This window comes from Meleagris gallopavo, chromosome 13 (assembly GCF_905368555.1).
Source record: "Meleagris gallopavo chromosome 13, MGAL_WU_HG_1.1, whole genome shotgun sequence".
Classification (NCBI taxonomy): domain Eukaryota; kingdom Metazoa; phylum Chordata; class Aves; order Galliformes; family Phasianidae; genus Meleagris; species Meleagris gallopavo.
The window spans coordinates 19189481-19208693 of record NC_139416.1 but is presented as its reverse complement, the minus strand read 5'-3'; the positions used below and the strand labels follow the sequence as shown (position 1 = coordinate 19208693).

The window sequence follows — 19213 nt, the reverse complement described above, 5'->3', positions numbered from 1 at the left end:
TTCATGGAGAAAGGTATTATTTCCATTGCTGCTGACTCAGAAGAAGCGGTCTGGAAACTTGCATAGCTCAGTAGCATTGGATGAAATAGACCAAGAAAGACTAGAGATATCATCTCTAGGAGTATTTCCTCCTGCTGTGGCTAAATAACAGAACAGCTCAGACTGCCTTACACTGTTGCTTGGCTGCCATCCAGATGCTAGGATGATCTTAATAATAGCCAGAGCACAGCATGCTTCACATTTTCTGTTCTCTTCACTGCCCTTCCCCCCCACCCCCCCCGAGTCTACAGGAAAATATGTAGAAAGGATAACAAAAGAGAGGAAAGGAGGACAAAGACAGCTCCAACCAGCCTCTGGCTAAAGAAGTTATACTTGGTACTGTTCTGGGTAACCAGCCATTGTACAGAGTGCACTAGCCACTGTCAGAGCATAACGCCGTTCACCTACTTTGAAGAGTTACATTTTAAGATCTTTCAGTCTGCTCACTACAACTCTCCCCATCTTCGCCATTAGTTTCAGTCCAGCATGACAACAGACCACAACCACATGAACAGTTTTTACAACACTGAGAAGAGCTACCTCCTAAACAATAAAGTTGAGGTTGTTTCCTTCAGAACATCTGAGATAACTTAAACTATCTCATGCACAGGACTCTCGCGAAGCTACACCTGAGGTCAACAGCAATCTAACGGACACTAAGCACTGAACACATGGAAGAGGCATAAAACAGTGGGTAACAGCAGAGGGCAGCAAAATGCTAGCTTGCAGCTCCCTATTCTCTAGGATTCACAGGAGATTGAAGTTCCAACAAGAATGCACATTTCAGCTCACGAGGCCCATATGAGAAGGATACGTTCCAACTTCTGGCACTCTACAGGAAAGCTTCTAAACCCCTTATGTTTATAATTTTTAGAACCCACATGGAAATTCACATCAGATTTGTATGAGACAATAATCACTCGCATGTCTTACTAGTGCCAGAGAGGAGTATGCTGTACAGAGACAAGGGGAGATCGTGGGAACTATGCACAAGATGACAGTTATTTCAATGAAATCTTTGGCTAAGATTTAAGAATTTCATTTTTTAAACTTGCACACTCTACTTGACATCTAGAACAGCAAGTGATAAAGAAATACATCAGAAAGTGTCAATACTGTCCCAAAAATTGATAAAATTAAAATTATTTGCACTTTTCTTTCTGATGCCACCTCATTGCTAAACCTCTTAAGGAAAACGTGGGCCATAACCCTTCTCTCAAGTTTACTTTTTTCCTCAGTCTCAGAAACTTACCTACAAAAGCTATAAAACAAACAGAATTATGATAAATCACAGCAAAATACTCTTCCCCTCAACTACTTAAAAACACACAACATATTAAACAGTATCACTTAAGAAAATGGACAATCTGGTTAAGATTATGGATTAAGCTATTTTTTGTTATCAACTTTTAAGAAATGCCCCCTGCAGACAGCAAGAAGGAACTTTAAATATATTGAAATCCAAAAAGCAATCATCTCACCATTTCAATTCTACACCACAAGCACCGGATTCTGCTCCTCTAGAAAGATCTAGAAACTTAACAACTATACTGATACAACAAACATCCACAAATTCAAGGCTTTTTTAGAGTCTGTTTTAGAAGTATAAACAAACAGAAAGCCAAATCTTTGCCCTGAAGCTCCTGTCTTTTACATATTTTTCTCCATAATATTTTCCTAGCCCTACGCAAAAACATTTTCACAACACAATTCCCCACCACTAAATGCACAATTTCCAGGCAGCATCTTTTTAACTGTTCTGAGAATCACTCACCTTTTGTGGATTCAGGACTTTAATGACCTGTGTAATGGTCCCCGAGTTAAATGCAGGGATGACACTGCTGCTAGGAGACAGAAGCTGCAGTTGGAACGTCTGAAGAACAAAATGAAAGCAAGTTGATGCTTAATCAAGTATGAATATAAACTAATTGATTTGTTTGCACTAAAAAAAAAAAAAAGTCCTGCCAGTACACAGACACAAGGAAGTAACCAGTTCTTCAATTCATTATCTGCAAAGAACAAAATATTTGCTGGGCCCACCATCCTTCCACACAACAATCCAGAAGGCACAAGTATGAGGGCTTACTGTGGTCTATCAAAATCAGTGATACACTGTTTCAATGTTGACTTCCAGGTGGAACAGCCAACACTGCTCAGCACATCCCTAACTTCAGGAGGCCCATTCTCTCCCTCACTCCTTCCTGTGGCAGCTATGAAAATTCCAAACTCAAGGTAGAGCAAGAGTAAATTCCAGAAGTAAAACTCTGGAAAGTGAACATGCCTTCCCAAATTCCAACATTTCAATCAAATCCTGCTCTACTACAAACTACTACTAGGTAGTACCCATCTTCATGTTTTGTGCTGCAGCTAATTCCAAGAGGAGGCAACTAACTGCTTTAAGGAGAATAGTTAATAATCACTATGTGGGAACTCACTTCAAGTTTTATAAGCAGCTAATAGCTCCGAAGGATTTTCTTTTTTCCACATATTTATAGCTACAAATTGTACAGTATATTTCTTAGAAACTAAGAATGAAGGGAAAGGTCTGTCTTGTTTTTTTTTTTTTTTTTTTTTTTTTTAACCCAACATCTTCCTGGGCATAGTTTAGCAATCTTTCTAGAAAATGGTCATTTTAAAATAAAATTTTTATCAGAGCAGATCATTTTATCCCATCCTCCATTCCATTTATGGCTAAACTGAGCACGATGAGAACCTGTTAACAGCTCACCCACGCTGCATGCGTTTGTCTACATCAAAGTACCAATCAGGAAGTACTTGCAGCTGGCCCTCTACCCATCACCGTAGTTGCCCTAAGCAGTTCTACCTTTGGTACTGCAGCTTGGAAAACAAAATCTGTCATATCCAGCTCTGTGCTGTTGGAGGCCTGTATTGTGATTACAGTGACACTGGGGTTCGTGTTTGACCTCTCAAAACTGAAGTCAATCTTCAGCCCATTCTTGTTGTATGCAGTAATTGAAGGGATTCCTGTAGAAAGCAAAAAAAGTAGCAGACTTGAGAATCCAGCCGTCATTCTCAGTGTCACAGAACTCATTTCCTTTACCCCAGAACACAACAAATCCTTCTGCAGATTAAACAACCTCCCCTCCTGTCCAATGTGTGTGTCACACTTCACAATGAAATCTCCTTTCCGTTACTACCCCTTGTTTCCTCTTCTGCTGTGGCACCTTCAGCTAAGGTTTCAGATGTCCCTAACCTGCAGCAATATCATTGAAGAGAGGCTGTGATGACAATCCATCAAGCAGGAATGGAGGCTGTGATATCTGGGGTGCAGGGGCAGATACTGGGGAACCTACAAGAAATGTTGGATAATTATTAGATTTTGCTGTCACAGAATGAAGGGTAATTAACTCCTCCAACTCAACTGCTCAAATATCCATACATACTATTTCTATATATGAAGCTCTATAAATAGCTATTTATGTTATGTGCCTCTTCTCAGCTTTTATTCAACAAGGTCTGGCTCCTCTTGAGCTAGTAGGCATTCAAATGCAGTAATTTCTTGTATCTTATTCTCTCTGGAAAGGTTCACATAGTGTTCTCAGGCCAGAGTGTGAAAATACATAAGTCCCACTGTCTAAACATTGTCTATCTCTGATGTCATCCCCTGATGTCCACCTGTATGCTAATACAGACCCTTACAAGAACAGTCATGAAGACAGGGACTTCATAGTGATGAACAAGCCAGCCCTTGCATCTTCAGCACTCAACCTGACCCACCCCAGGAATGAGGTTACACAGACTTCCAAGAGATGAAGCCTACTCACCTGTTAGGTTGAGGTCTCCCAGTAGGTCAAGGAGCTCCCCACCAGCAGAGGCTGGCTTGCTTGTAGGCGCAGTGGGGATTACAGGTGTTATATCATTCCCCCCCAACAAGTCCAACAAATCATTTGCCTAATGAGGAAATATAAGTTACATATTCATATTTCTGCTGATTCACTCTTACATACAGGATGAATTTCACTTCCCCTCAGATTAAAGGCCAGAGCTGCTGACTGATTAGAGAGATTCTTAGTTTGGCTACGGTTCCAAGAGATGAGCTACCACCTTCTTGGAACCACAGTGATGAGATGGATGGAACCCAAGGGTACAAACAGGCTGGGGAATATATGGATTTATCCCATCATGCTCTCGCGTTCCCTACAATAACCTCTTCCACACATCTGTTCTCGGCACTAGAACCATCAGAGCAGAAATGTGACAGGAGACTGGAACTGGAGAGGAGCTCTGCAGAGAGGGACCTGGGCATCCTGGTGGATGACAGGTTGGCCATGAGCCAGCAGTGTGCCCTCGTGGCCAAAAAGGCCAATGGCATTCTGGGGTGCATTAAAAAGAGCGTGTCCAGCAGGTCGAGGGAGGTGATCCTCCCCCTCTACTCTGCCCTGGTAAGGCCTCATCTGGAGTACTGTGTCCAGTTCTGGGCTCCCCAGTACAAAAAAGACAGGGATCTCTTGGAAAGAGTGCAGCGGAGGGCCACAAAGATGGTGAAGGGCCTGGAGCATCCCCCCTATGAAGAAAGGCTGAGTGAACTGGGTCTGTTTAGCCTTGAGAAAAGACGACTGAGAGGGGACCTGATCCAGGTTTATAAATATCTGAGGTGTGGCGGCCATAGCGGTGAGGCCAGGCTCTTTTCAGTGGTACGTGGAGACAGGACAAGGGGAAACGGACATCAGCTGCAGCATAGGAAGTTTCGCACGAATGTGCGTAAGAACTTCTTCATGGTGAGGTGACAGAGCACTGGAACAGGCTGCCCAGGGAGGTTGTGGAGTCTCCTTCTCTGGAGATATTCAAATCTCGCCTGGACGCCTACCTGTCCGACCTGGTGTAGGGAACCTGCTTTGGCAGGGGGTTGGTCTCGATGATTCCTAGAGGTCCCTTCCAACCCCTACAATTCTGTGATTCTGTGACAACTGATTACCAGGCCACAACTTACAAAGAGGCAGGGACAGGAAGGCAGGCTGCCTCAGCGTACTGCTGAAAAGTCAGTGGCTAGCACTCTGAGCTGACAGGCAGTGGAAACTTATTGTAGATCGGTTTCCATTACCTGGCTACCAGGCTGCAATCCAGAGTGTGGAGGTTTGGTTTCCAGTACCGCTGTCTCTGTCTCTCCATTGGTCTGTACAATCTCAGTAGGGCCATTGGTGGTGACTTTCTCCATTACCGGCATTCTCTCAAGCAGGGCTGGCCTGAAAGAAGCTGACATAGTTATACTGTGCCATCTTCTTGGATCCCAATCCAAGCATTCAAAATATTCAAGAGAAGATATACACAGCGCAACCTGCCTCTTCCTTTCAGCTCCACTGCAGGGGCACTATATAAAACTATGTAACATATATAAGACTATATAACAGCTGCAGGTGTGGTCAAAAATGATCCCTGACATACTGTGCCAGTGTATATATATATTAAATGTCAGCTGACAGTCAAACAATACACCCTTGTTTTCTTCTAGTTTTCACTGTGGAGCTAGGATAACAAAACAGATTAAATGACTGAGCAATTGTGGATTAACTGCAGACGCAGGACATCTGACTGCTCTGCTTCACACTCAGTTGAATCAGAAGGTCAGCTGATTGGCTGAAACAGGTAACAAAGTTGGAAAAACAAACCACCATGCTCTCATAAGTCAAATTTAAGTTTCCAGAAAGTGTAAGTTTGGTCCTCAAGAGTACCCCCCTGAAAGCATACAGAAACTGAAGGAGAAGAGGCACAGGACACAGAATCCTGACTTCAACACAACAAAGCACAAGTCATACAGAGAAAACTAGTCTATAATGCAAGAAAGGCCATTATCCTCATGGATCAGGCCTCAAAGCACTGCATGTAACGTGAGTAAGTTACACTGTCAACATCTTTCAGGCTGAATGAGATTTGCAGTGCCAATAACCCCAACAATGGGCTTTTGGACTCCATGACAGACTTACCTCAAGTTCAGAGCATAGCTTTGGAAAAAAACAAAGGACAGTGGATCTCTGCATGTGTATTCCAGAAGTGTTATAAGATCAGCTTGAACCTAACAACTGGTAAGGTTAGCATGGCAAAAGCTACCTGCTGCAGGCACTTGCTCAGCTAGCAAATTTATTGCTCATGTTGAAAAGATCTTAAAGATCGTCAAGTCCTACCATTAAGTAAAACAACAGCCAACTTCAAGCTCAAAATGGGAAAAGCATTTTGGAAGGGCAAGCCTGTGATCTCAGAACACTTACCACAAGATATACTGAGTTCTTAAAACACTTCATAATAGATCAGGAAGGGATTGCAGTTCTTGTGTAATTTTACCAGAATATCCAGATTAAGCTCTCTGTATGTACTATGTAGGAAATCAGGGTAGATTATTAGCCTTTTCTAACACTAAAACTCATCAGCACTTACCTCATGTGATCATATTTCTTGAATAGTGCATTATATTCCACTGCCCTCTGTTGCAGCTCCACATCAATGCTACTGCCGTAAATGGAAACTACCTTCTTAATGCGACTGCAGGGAAAATGAAAGGACAAGAAGACAAACAGCAAAACACTATGGAATTAGGAGCAAAGAACAAGAAATTAGCATGTGTCATCCAGAAGACACTAACTGACCTATGACGAAGAGGTGCGCTGTGTAACTGACTTGAAATGGTAGTCACTGCTGCTTTCCTTGATTATCTGTGCAACATTGCTTTTTCAACTGCTCCTGTTTCTCCTCAGCAATCAGCAGGTGATCAATATATCACCACAAGGTATACCACACCAAAGCTCAATGACCCACAATCAGGCCATAACACAAAATAAGGTTATTTTTCTTCTCAGCAAAACAAATAAAAATGGAAAGAATCCACTGAAAGTAAGGGGTTTCCCTCCCATTAATAAGTTTTCAAGCAAGGACATCATGACATAAATTGCCCACATAGTAGAGGACATCCGAAAACAGTACAAATTGGTGGAAGTCTTTCAGCTTGCAAGCAAAGGAGAACTGTAAAAGCCAATAAAATGACTCAACAATGGAAACAGAATATGCCCAAAGAATAGTTCTACTGAAGCAAACTGATGTCAGCATGTTTGCAACAAAATCCTACGCAGAACAACATCAAAGAGAACTCACTTGACAGTGCAGGTGAACCTTGTGGAAAGCTTCATGATGGCAGTGAGAGCGTAGCCTCGTGTAACAGATGCAGACATATTAGATATCAGAACACTTTCTAAAATATCAAGAACTTCATCCTCTGTTACCTGAAAAGATACAGAAAGGTTAGGCTTAGAGAGAAGCTCTGCAGCAAGCCTTCCATGGCATACTGAAAACATTTATCTTGCTTAATGGGCACTTCCTACCTCCCCAGTAACTTTGCGAACATGCAGCATGTATGCAGTATATGAAACAGATGCATATAGATAAATGTCTTGCGATATTTTACTTTAAAATAAAGCTCCTGTTCCACATATTAAAGAAAAAAGGGTTATCAAGACACAGAACTAAAACCCCAGTTGACACTGTGCAAGCTAGGTTAGAACCAAAAATCACATTACTCTGACTAGCATAGCTGCATTCTTCAGAGACAAAGCTGGATATGCTTATATAGCCCATGCCAGCAACATGGAAAGGAGTTCACATTCCCAGGTCCACCATCACAGACACCACTACTGCCGCAAGCAATCTGCTCACATAGCCATCACACAGCTCCAGCATCAGCCAAGCATACACTTGCTCATTCTCAGAGTATACCTGTATTGGCTCCTCTTCTTCACACTGACCAGACACCAGAAGATCTCCATACTCTCCTATGCACCAGGAGGCCACTTGAACCAGTGGCTGCTGTCAGAAGAATTAATAAACAAAAATCAGACACCTCAGAGATAAATGCATTCCTGTACAAAGAGATAAACCACCACTATTTTCCAGAGCCAGCTTACTCTTGCTTCCAACCAAGCAAATTCTCTATAGCAAAAGAAACAGAGGTATTTCATTTGATCAAGAATTCCTTAAGAGAAAATTAGAAGAACAAGTCCATAAAGAATACATGTTTTCACTGCAATCTGTCATTGGACCTAGACAGCATGATACTGACTTACCTTGATATGTTTAGCAAATATGTTTATTACAGCGTAGTAAGGAAACTTGTATTAGGTATTACCTGAGAGTAATCACCAAGGATGGCTTTGTAGAGTCTCTGCACAGTGTAGGCATGCATCTCCACACTATTAGTTATCAGCTGGATCAGGTTGGGAACAGCATCATCACGAACATAACTTCCTGCCTGCAAGAACATTTATGTATTCAAGGAAAAAAAAACTGCTAGGTTTCATTATACAACTTCTCAGTAACACCCAGCAACTGCTGACATCCTCCAAAGCCACATGATTCATACAGGTTTAAAAGAAAAAAAAAATCAACCTTATCCTCAAGTACTTTGTGACTGATTTTGAGCAAACTCAGATTTGCTGAAGTACAAAACAGCACACTCTCCCAAAGCACACAGCTATATCCAGAGAAAGTCATACTGTAGATAAAGTAGATAAAAAGATGATAGGATATACACATAAAAATACTGATCTATTTCTATGCCACGTAAGAACGAGAACACCGTAGAAAAACTTATCTGTTGAATGGAAGACTAAGACAAACTCTGAGTGTACAAAGCAGCTTTTTCATTCAAGGCTAGGCTCTATGCCAAATCAGCACAAATTAGCATTAGCACTAAAGGAAAGATGTACACTGCTCAAAAGTTGTTTTGTTTGGACACTCCCTCCAGCACTGAAAACATAAGGACTCAAAAGAGAAATTAAGTCCAATTAAGTCAACTAAGTGAAAATTCAGCAAGCCAAAACCAGGAGCTGACACCGCATTTTTGTATTAATTCTCCTAAATCTGGTAAACTGGATTGGCTCCTTATCTGTAAGAGTCTGCAGTAGGCAGTCTTGTGAACGTAACTTTACAAATGGTTCTCCCTAACAGTCGAAGGAATGAAGTTAACTTTTATTAAAGTGAGTCATATGAGAGCAATTCTCACAGCCTACCAACCTTCGTATAGAAATCAATTCTATGTTCAGAGGAATGCACGTTTCTCAGTTTCAGGGTGCCACAATAGCACAGAAAGTAAGACTCACTTCTTGAACTTCTCAAATGTAAACACTCATCCAAATAAAGTAGATTTCCTCCCATTGCCCTGCATCAGAGAACACACTGCCTACCCAAGTTATTAAGCTTTCTTCTCTCATTTGCTGAAACACTACTCCAAGTTCCAAACTCAACTATGACATTTGTAAAGAAATTCAGGTAGTAAAAAAATAACAGGCAGTAAAAAAAACCAACACTCAGAAAGCTGCTGTACAGCTGTTACAAAGTCACACACAAAAGAGCCAATTTTCCTTACCGTTGTTAAGACTCTCATGATTGTGTCTATGTGCCAGCGTTTGGAAGGAGCGTATCTGACAAAAATAAGAAAAGAATTAGAGCAAGAACTACTAGCCTTAACACCAGCAAGAAAACCGACAAAGTCAACAGAACCTCCTCCCCATTTTGATCACCTCCTGGCCCACCTTTTCCTAGAATAAAAAAAACTTAATTCTTTGACCTTTTGTTATTAACATGGACACTGAAATGCTGAATGAATATACAAGCACGGCCGTACCTTACACATACTTAAAAATCAGGCAGTTAATTATAATGGCTCAACTTTAGTAAGATCATCTCATTTGCACATGTAATTGGGGAGAACACAAAAGTGGGCATGTGGAAGGGGCAAGGGACCAAGGTATCAACACAAAACCTGTTCCAAAGAACAGCAAAAAAAAAAAAGGTCAATGAACTAGATGGGCTTAATGATATGAGGACTGCCTACAAGGGAACATGAGTATGCACTGGTATGTCCTGTCCTTCAGCAGGGGTAAAACCAATAAACCTCAAAATCAACCCATTCTCCCTTAGGTGTTGAGGAAGGGAGGGGAGCAGACAAGGCAAAAATGATCATTGATAACTGAAAAAAAAAATTATTGGCAAATTGATTCCATACTTTTCTGCTGCAAGGAATATTCCAGATGCACAGTCTGCCTTGAACTCCGGCTCACATGAATCTAGGAAATACAGCAACTCCTTCATCATTCCGCGAACATTGTTCCCATTAACAAGAGCAAAACTCAGTTCCATTGCACGCCTAGAGTAATGGACAGAAAACAAAGTATATTCTCCTGGTGAAGTAAAATAAGTCCAGTTACACTCAAATACACTTACCTTTTGGTTAAAAGAGGAATCTTATTATGGAAGGCTCTTCCCACAGGATTAATTGCATTTTCTTGTTCAGGACAAGAAACAGCCACCCCAGAAAACCATAAACTGGAGTGCAGCTGGGCAAGTGTCCCTAGATATCCTAAGGCTAGAAATACCTTTCAACAACCAGAGTCCATCAGTGTTAAGGTCCTAGTATTCACAGTTACACATTGGTCATGTCTGACACAACTGCAATAAGAAAGTTATACCAGCTACAACAAGATTTCTTCAGTTTCAGAAATCTTTAAATCCATTTTGTTCCCCATCCATTAAAGTACTGAACACATCAGAGTTAAGCTTTATTATGCCCTGGCAGATAGACTGTGTAAGGTTTTCAGAACTCAGGATGGTAGTGCTCTTTTCAGAATTCATTCCTTCCCTGTCACAAGTTGACATCACAATTAGACAAAGTCCTAGCTATCTGACATTACTTTTTGTATATAAACAAAGATCAGAGGCCAGTCCTTGTTCCTTCTATTTGAAGCTTCTGTAGTTGATTGTAGCACAACTCTTCCATCCATTCCACATTCCCTGAATGAAAATTACTGTCTTCAAATATTATTTATTTCTGGGCAACCATAACAATTTGCTATGTTAAAATGCATTAAAGCAACCTCACTAAACAATTCTGACTATTCTTTACAATTGAGTGCTCAGTGTAATCCAGTACACAAACTCATCAAGTTTGGAAGGGAGGGAACAACTATTCATTCTCTGCCCATCACTGAGATAGGCTAATAGAAGAGCATTAAGATCCCTGAAGAGAGCATTAAAAACTTCCAGCCATATATTGCTCACATTCAATCATATTACAGGCCTCATTTCTGTTACAAAGTTCCTAATAATGCAATTTGATCATATTAAGCTGACAGGTAGACCTGAAGTAAATGGCAAAGCTATTCTGAATTACACTACACTGACCAAAATTGCACTCCAATGTTTAAGATGACAAGAACAGGCCATGCCTCAATATGTCAACCACAACCAGGTATGTCTTTCTCTCAAGTTCCAGACCTCAAAACTTGCTGTTCAGGGACTCCAATATCCAGTCAATATATCGCTTCAATGAGAATGGTGCATTGTCAGCAGCATGAGTGTCAGCACAGCAACATCAAGCTCTGCCGATGGATCACTCAAAGGCTTCATCCTCCAAAAGCACTCAGACATGAAGCTCTTTTGTTTGCAGCATGTTTTCCTTAACAGCCATCAGCAAAATGCTTTTGTGGCCTTCCATCCAAAGCTTAGGTAGGCCTTTGCTGTTCCATAGCCTAACCTCACACTGACTCTAGCATCAAACTGCGACAGCCTGACTTGAACGTGTAAGATAAAAATTCACCTTTTAGGATAGCATGTTGTAAAATGGAATTGTAGTACACCCATTTCATAACTGTTAAAACTAACCTTCAGAAGAAAGACAGTTTCAAATTGTTCCCTACTCTACATGTTAGAGTATGTAGTACTGTTGAAAATCTAGATCTGATTCAAAGAGTCAAATCTGAAGAATGCCTTCTAGCACAAGTATCTGCAGCATATTTAATTGGTTAGACAAGGTCAATATAAGAGGATAAGTAATTCTAAAATAAATAAAATGTGTTCATGATGTAACAAGTTGAATGAAATTCCGGCCTGCAATGGTTCCACCCAGTGCAAAAGGGATGCAGCAGTCCCTATCACTGACACGCTTGTTTTTATGTTGCACTGAGGTCAACAAGTTACAGAATGAATACTGATAAGGAAGAGAGTATTGAATCAAACATGAGTCTAAAAGACTTGATTTAGACAATTAAGTGTAGTACTTCACACAGGCCAGTAGAATTGTGATCAACTGATTCAATATTATCTATGAGTAACTGATGGAAACAAGATGCTACAATGAGTAAAAGGAACACAACTGAAGTGATTAAAAGTAATCAGAGGAAGAACTTCATACTAAGTTAGTTTGTTTGTTTTTTAAAAGAAAGTCTTCCTATAGTAAGATGAATAATGCTGCAAGCTCTCCTATTGTCCAGAGAAGGAACGCAGAACAGGACACAGTTTAAGCAAATCTTTATAAGCAAATCATCTGAACAATCTAGTAAACTTAAGTTCTACCACTGTCTAAACAATCTAGAATCATTAATTGGAGATTTTAACATTGCTTCAGGATAATGTGACAATACCTGTTTGTCTAGGAAAGAAAAGTAAGACCAAGCATGTCAGAATAGTTTTGATTAGGACCCTAAGTTATGAAGGCTGATACTTCTGAGCACACCACCTCATCTCTGGGTGACTCCATTTTGGAAATGTTCAGACAAACAGAAAAATTCTTTCCCCACCAATCCAAGAGGCAGAAAATATAAAAGCAGCTTCTCAAAGTGGCTGCATGCTTTCATTACCTTTATTACCTTACACGAAGTAGAAATCAAATGTTGGATTAATACTAGTCTCATTTTCAGCTCTCCAGAACTCCTGTCATTTTCCCATATGTCCTTGTCCTGCTCACTCTTCATAGGCTGCCTCTTTCACTGATATTTCAGTTACCTTTTAATGGAGACATCCAGATCTTTCAGGCAGTCCACAATTGTGCTTCTATGTCTCTGTACTGCATTATGGTCTGTCTGCACAGTTTTCAACAGTGATGTCAAAGCCACATATCTGGGATGAAAATATAGCGTAAGAAAATAGTTAAAGGTAAGCACTCAACTTCTATGCACAAATACACCTATCCACATTTAATCTTTCGCAACAGAGCTCTCTTGTACCCCTCAGTAACAAGTGAGGTCTTCCACAAGACTACCTGGCCTAGCTCCAGTAGGGCTACCATACAAAAGAGTAACACATTTAATGATATCCTGCTGCTCAGACAAGCACCAACCCCAGTTCCTAGGCTCATGCCAGTTGTCTGCAGAATCACAGGCATTGGAAGGGCCTCGTGGAGATCAAGTCCAACATCCCCTTCCCCCCCTTGCTAGAGAAGTTTTGCTACAGTAGGTTGTACACGAAAGCATCCAGGTAGATGTTGGACTTGATCTCCAGAGAAGGAGACTCCACCACTTCTCCAGGCAGCTTGCTCCAGTGCCCCGTCATCCTAAAGTAAAGTTTCTTCTCACGTCCTGTCTTCATTTTGAAAAATAAAGACAAAGTTTAGACTTCCATATATCACACACAAACTACTAAGTGAGTTACAATTCCCAAAGCTAGAGCCTTTCACCCATATGATGATTTGTAATACTAATGCCTACATATGTGACTTAATTCTGGCAGTTGCAGCAATTCTACGTTCAGATGAAAGTAGTAATGGCAGTGCATTAATTTCTATGATGACAGCAATATGCAGACAAAAAACAAAACAACTCCTTGTCTAATTTGTAAAGTCGCCACTGTCCACTCTGATTTGAATGTCATCACTGACCAGGTGAAACAAGACAGAAGATTCACAGAATACTGAAAAAAACCCAACCACTCAGCCAGATTAAGAAATCACATTAAGAATTAACTTTACAATCCTAGACTCAACTGCTATGAAGGGCAGAGCCATTAAGTTAAGGTTTTGACAGAGAGAATGCCAAGAAAAAAAGAAAGCTAGTCAGTCATGTTCACCCCACTAACAACACTTCCCAGAACACTCTCCTGGAAAGTTCTACTTCGTATAATCTTAAGAGTCATTGCTTCTTAGACATTTTAAGCTGGGCGTAGATGGAGCACACTTCATACAACTTACCTAATATTTTTGTCATTGTTTAATAAGAAACGGCCTAGGATGTTAATGGCTAACACCTGCAGAAAAAGTTACAAAAGGTCATTGACAAAGAAGTCCTCCATCATTGCTTCAAGGTGACTTTAAAGGCAATGTTACTATTGTGCTTCTTGGCTAAAAGCATAACAAAGAACTCTGGAGCCTGACTAAGCAAAGGAAAAACTAAGACAAACATGGTACAGACTCTCTCCTGTACTCAAGGAAAAACAGTCTTTAGGAAGGTTTTGCTGCTATCCCCCCCCCCCCCTTTTTCCTCCCCCATTTTCTTTTTCCCCTTTTTTACCCTTTTCTCTCCCGTAACACTATAATGAGATGGACGGCACAGCAATAACATCAGGGTAGCAAAGTCCTAGGCTGCAACAAGTGAGGACAAGCCCAAATTAAATAGTCAGACACAGGAACAATGGAAGAAAAAGCTGCTTACCCTTGGAAGCCCTCAGGTAGGCAGGAATCTTCAGTGAGACACCCTCACCACCAATGCCTACCCTTAAACGAAGGCTGGGAAGGGGCTCCAGCACTTCTGACCACCCAGGTACATTGCATGCACCTGCGCTCCCATGGGCTGGCCCTGCCTTCCCACCAGGTGCTCAATCACTGCTTCAGGCCAGGACACAGCATTTCTGCTATATCCCTTAAGTATAACTTCCAAAGAGGCTACAAGTCTTATCTAGAATCAACCACAGAGCTTTTTTGCCTCACATGTCTTCTACAGAAATTACTCTAACAAAAAAAGCCATAGCAAAGACAACTTACTCTCAGTCCACTTTCAGATTTTATGTCCATAATAGTCAGCACAGTTTCATAGAGAATGGCATTTCCCACATTTTTACTTGTTTCTGTATTAGTAGCAACCTAGAGGAAAGAAACAAAGCAACTCCGTTACCTCTAAAGTGGATCCCCTTTGTGCTGTTCTGCAGAAGCAGCAATGAAACTCAGCAATCCTTAGTGTACCATATCTACAAATACCTGCCCCCAGCAACGAAACTCACTCCAGTGTGGCAAGCAGCTGTATCTTCACCAGTGCTGAATCCAAATAATTAACAAATGAAAAGAGAAAATGTAAGCTGATTAACCTTGCAGGTCTCACCTGTGCAAGTATGTCATTCATTGCTTCACTAGAATCATCATCATTCCGCCCTAGAATCCTTAGTAACCGCAGGATTCGCACCTATATGACAAAAATAGAAAATCTCACTCAGTGGAAATGGAAATCTTTTACAGAAGGGCCATGAAATTCACTGCTTGAGCAGTGACAAAAAATAAAACAAAAGACTAACTTTCTATTTCAAAGCATAATGCAGATTTGGTTCTACTCTCAGGCGAACACTGTGCTCTTTTTCTTTTCATAGGCCAAAATTGTTACAAGTACATCGAGTGTCAAACTAGGCACATTCCTGAAAGACCAACAGTTATTATTTCTTCTCGTTTTGCCACAACTTAGCATAATACCACAGGGCACAACAACTTCTGTTTAAACCAGGTGGTTTTCACTAAGGCAGACACATAGCATTTACCCAGCCTACTCTAACACAATGCCGATCTTCAAATCGACACTGCTGCCTGATGGTAACCATCTTGTCATACTTACATCTCACAATGGTGTGCACAAATTAAAACCATCAATGATGGCTTGTATCATTTCTTACCTGCAAAAAGGGGTCACTGATCCCAGACACATCGTGCTCTGGTGAATATCCAGACATGATAAGGTTCTTCAGAATACGAACTAGTTGGGGAACAAGCTGTGAAGAAGAGAGTTATCAGAAAACGTACCTATTAGCTTGTTGTTTCTTCTGCCCAAGTACAGGTCCAAATGCAAACCTTGCATTTGAAAACAAGTTGTCCTACAAATTCCTCCTCAAAGTTCAGCCTGAACATCTAAAGACTATTATACAAATATCTACAGCTTAAATGTTTCTAGTCATTTCCTATCTAAGCTGGAGTCTGAGCACCATATTCCATCTTCAAAGTACTAAATCCACAACAACTTGATAAGCAATATCTAAAAGGAAATATCAATTTAAAAAACTCCTGTCTTCATGAAAAAGGAGGCTGCTAGGACTGTTAAAGTAGCATCCTTCTAAAACGTTCTTTGGGAGCTTTACTAGATTAGCTCCAAATTAGTTTTTAGCATACATTCCCATGTAGTATATATCACCTGCTTTCACAGAGCATCAGGCATAAGAGATTCAATCTTTTCAGGTACTTACAGGATTACAATAAATTATTAAAGATTCCTTTAAGTTTGATGCTCCATTCAAATCAGCCTCCCAAGAGAAAAGCTTGGTAATCTGCAACACATTCCCTCAGAGTAACATGCAAAGGTACTGATCTGCAAAAATACTCCTGGAGCCCTGATTAACATTTGTTTTGCCTTCTAACGTGCAAGAATGTTATCAGGACTGAAGAAAAGGCAAACAAAGAAAAACATTACAGCCATGGAGACTGGTTGAGGGCCCCTTACAAACCTTCTGTACTCAAATTTCACTGATGAAAAACGCCAGCAATGGAGTTGCACCCAGTAGTTCTTTGGCAGTGCTGTAAGAACACATACAGGTGGCCACACAATTCTCCTGCTTCCTTCCATGTAAAGGAGTTACCCACAGCTGTCCTACATTTAAGGCAAGGCACAAAGCCACCGGTGATAAAGAACACTCATGGCTGTAGCGTGCACACAGGAAAAAATTCCCCAAAATCCCGATGAGGGCTTGAGCAAAGAAGGTTTATGTTTCGAGAAGGCCACAACAGAGATCCAGGGCTGATATGGGTAGAGAAGCTTAGTGATAAGACCAGCACACAAAAAGCACTAAACAAGACAACTGATCTAAGCACATGGCATTAATCACAAACGTGGCATTATCTGGTACTGCATCACAAGGGGCAAACTTGTACAGACTCAATGCAAGCATGCACCATGTACAAGAATTAAACCTTACCTTTTCGTTCTAACACAGCAGGATTCCAAACAGACAAAAGAGACAAAACAGATGAAGCAGGCATTAGGGACAGATCAGTGTTATATCATTCACAGCATAAACAACCAAAGAGATTGCTAGAAAAGCAAGTACCTAGTACTTACATTTTGCAGAGGCAGCTTTTTTTTTTTTTAAACCAGTAAGACTACCACCTATAAGTGAGCAATGGCTCACTCTCATGTGTCCCTAGTCTTTCATTTTCATTCCTGCTTTGCTGTACACAGCCAGGGCAAGAGGAGATGTACATCAAAGTGGTAAAATGCATCAACAGGACAAACTGTTTGAAATCCCTAGTGATATACACAAGTCAACGAAGAATAAACTGGGCATGAAAATAAACAAATCTCTTTGAGACACATGAGGAGCAGATGGCCAGTTCTGTTTATCAGCTTTGATCAATTTCTCCTTTGACAAAAATCAGACTAATTAAAAAAATAAACAGTGAAGTTTTCACATAGTCTGGTACTCTTTAATATGACAATAATACTGCACAGCAAATTACAGCAATAAATGTTAGGAAATCTGTGTTAAGGCAGAAAATAAGCAAACACTCCTACCAGAGGGGAAATGATGTTGATACTGAAACCTCTAAGATAGAAAGGAAAATTATGTACTATAGCATGCATCAGAGACAAACTTCCATTGGAGAGAATAGAACTTCCATTGGTATTTCTTACGTGAGCTTATACAATTGTGTGACAGTGGTTAAAGGAATTCAAGTGCACGTGCAAGCCTTTTTTTGCTTCCTTACTATTAATACACATGCCATTCCTGATGATGCTGTGTAATTAGCTATAAAGAGCAAAAAAGCTGAAAGGGAACATCAGCCAAAGGGGGCACTAATTCTTAACTGTAAGGTGAGATTCATACAAACTACACAGTCTTCAAGAGCAATTTTTGTAACTTACTCCCTTCTTGGAGAGGGCTAGGCATTCCCACTCCCACTTTTTATTGTTTTGATAACAAGCAGGTAGTACAATTAAATTCTTCAGTTGTAAGGATTTTATTTTAAGAAGGTGCACACTGCTTTCAGTTCAGAAATCAAAAAACAAAGCCAAAACAAAACCATGAAAATTCTGCAATGTTACCAAATTCACACTTACCTTTCTAAAGTGTGCAAGCATGTCTGGGCTTCTCTCACACATCTCCGTGAGGAGGACTACTGATGTGTGTAGAACACCTAAAAGCCAGGGGAAAAAAACTCTTTCATTAACTCTAGGCGAATAACAAAAATTGCAATGAAATGAAAACAAATCATACAAAACAATCTCCTCTTCAATCTAACACGTGCTTCAAAAAGATACTTGCAGCTGTGCCCACGGTAAAGTTGATGACAAAGTGCATGTGTCTTAGATCAGCAACTAAAAGCCAAAAAAGGAGACAAACTGGACTTGTATTTATTGCTTAAAGAAACTTGCATATTAAATATACTGTTAGACAGTAGCAAACACGTAAATAAGATTTGAGAAGGAGACAAGCTGTTAAATGTATTGTACATGTTGAGTTTCTTATGCTTCCCGATTTTGTCTTTTGGTTTGGATACCCTACCCAGCCTTACGTGGTCTGCACTGTGCCTTCCTTCGAAGGTCTCGAACCTCAAGTTTGGAGAAAGACTACAGTAGACAATTTGCTAAAGCCAAACTGTCTATTTGGCAGTCAACTGCTGTGTTCTGACTTAGCAGAACTCAGTTAAAACATCTCTGAAAAGCAGTTAGAAAAGCCATGTCAGTTACAAAGCATTTAATTAGATTACAACAGTTGAAAATTAACCACTGAATGCACTCTCAGCAAGTTTGCGGACAAGACCATGCTGCGTGGTGGGGTCAAGATGCTGGAAGGGATACCATCTAGAGGTACCCAGACAGGCTCAAGAGGTGGGCCTGTGCAAATCTCATGAAGCTCAACGTGGCCAAGTGTAAGGTCCTACCACTGAGGTTAGGGCAATCCCAAACTTGAATACAGGATGGATGATGAGTGGGACCTGCAGTGGTGGACCTGGAGGCATTGGCAAATGAAAAGAAAACACGTGGCCTGCTAGTAACATTTCACTTAACTACTATATCTGGAGACAAACTTGCTGTAACATCTACTATAGGACTTCTAGCACAACCAGCTATTTTCTTAAGGCACATAATCACTGAAGATAAGCAAAAGGACTAAGCCTGTAAGAAGTGAGCATTAGCTTGATACAAAATTAACCAAG

General features: G+C 40.6%; 1 protein-coding gene and 1 non-coding gene across 2 annotated transcripts in view; both read right to left on the bottom strand.

Moving 5' to 3' along the window:
• AP1G1 (adaptor related protein complex 1 subunit gamma 1) overlaps positions 1 to 19213 on the bottom strand; it is a 43925-nt gene that overhangs the window by 1631 nt on the left and 23081 nt on the right. The window contains exons 6-23 of the mRNA XM_085235259.1: positions 18114 to 18190; positions 16972 to 16980; positions 15682 to 15777; positions 15123 to 15203; positions 14789 to 14887; positions 14000 to 14055; positions 12820 to 12933; positions 10046 to 10186; positions 9407 to 9461; positions 8168 to 8290; positions 7759 to 7848; positions 7141 to 7268; positions 6430 to 6534; positions 5102 to 5243; positions 3825 to 3951; positions 3254 to 3349; positions 2864 to 3024; positions 1814 to 1912 (exon numbers count right to left, since the gene is read on the bottom strand). Coding sequence (XP_085091385.1) covers positions 1814 to 1912; positions 2864 to 3024; positions 3254 to 3349; positions 3825 to 3951; positions 5102 to 5243; positions 6430 to 6534; positions 7141 to 7268; positions 7759 to 7848; positions 8168 to 8290; positions 9407 to 9461; positions 10046 to 10186; positions 12820 to 12933; positions 14000 to 14055; positions 14789 to 14887; positions 15123 to 15203; positions 15682 to 15777; positions 16972 to 16980; positions 18114 to 18190 — 1799 coding nt within the window. The remainder of the gene's footprint in view (positions 1 to 1813; positions 1913 to 2863; positions 3025 to 3253; positions 3350 to 3824; positions 3952 to 5101; positions 5244 to 6429; positions 6535 to 7140; positions 7269 to 7758; positions 7849 to 8167; positions 8291 to 9406; positions 9462 to 10045; positions 10187 to 12819; positions 12934 to 13999; positions 14056 to 14788; positions 14888 to 15122; positions 15204 to 15681; positions 15778 to 16971; positions 16981 to 18113; positions 18191 to 19213) is intronic.
• Positions 11373 to 11459, bottom strand: LOC116217151 (small nucleolar RNA SNORD71). The gene has a single exon (XR_004161240.1). It is a non-coding gene; the product is annotated as a small nucleolar RNA SNORD71 (small nucleolar RNA).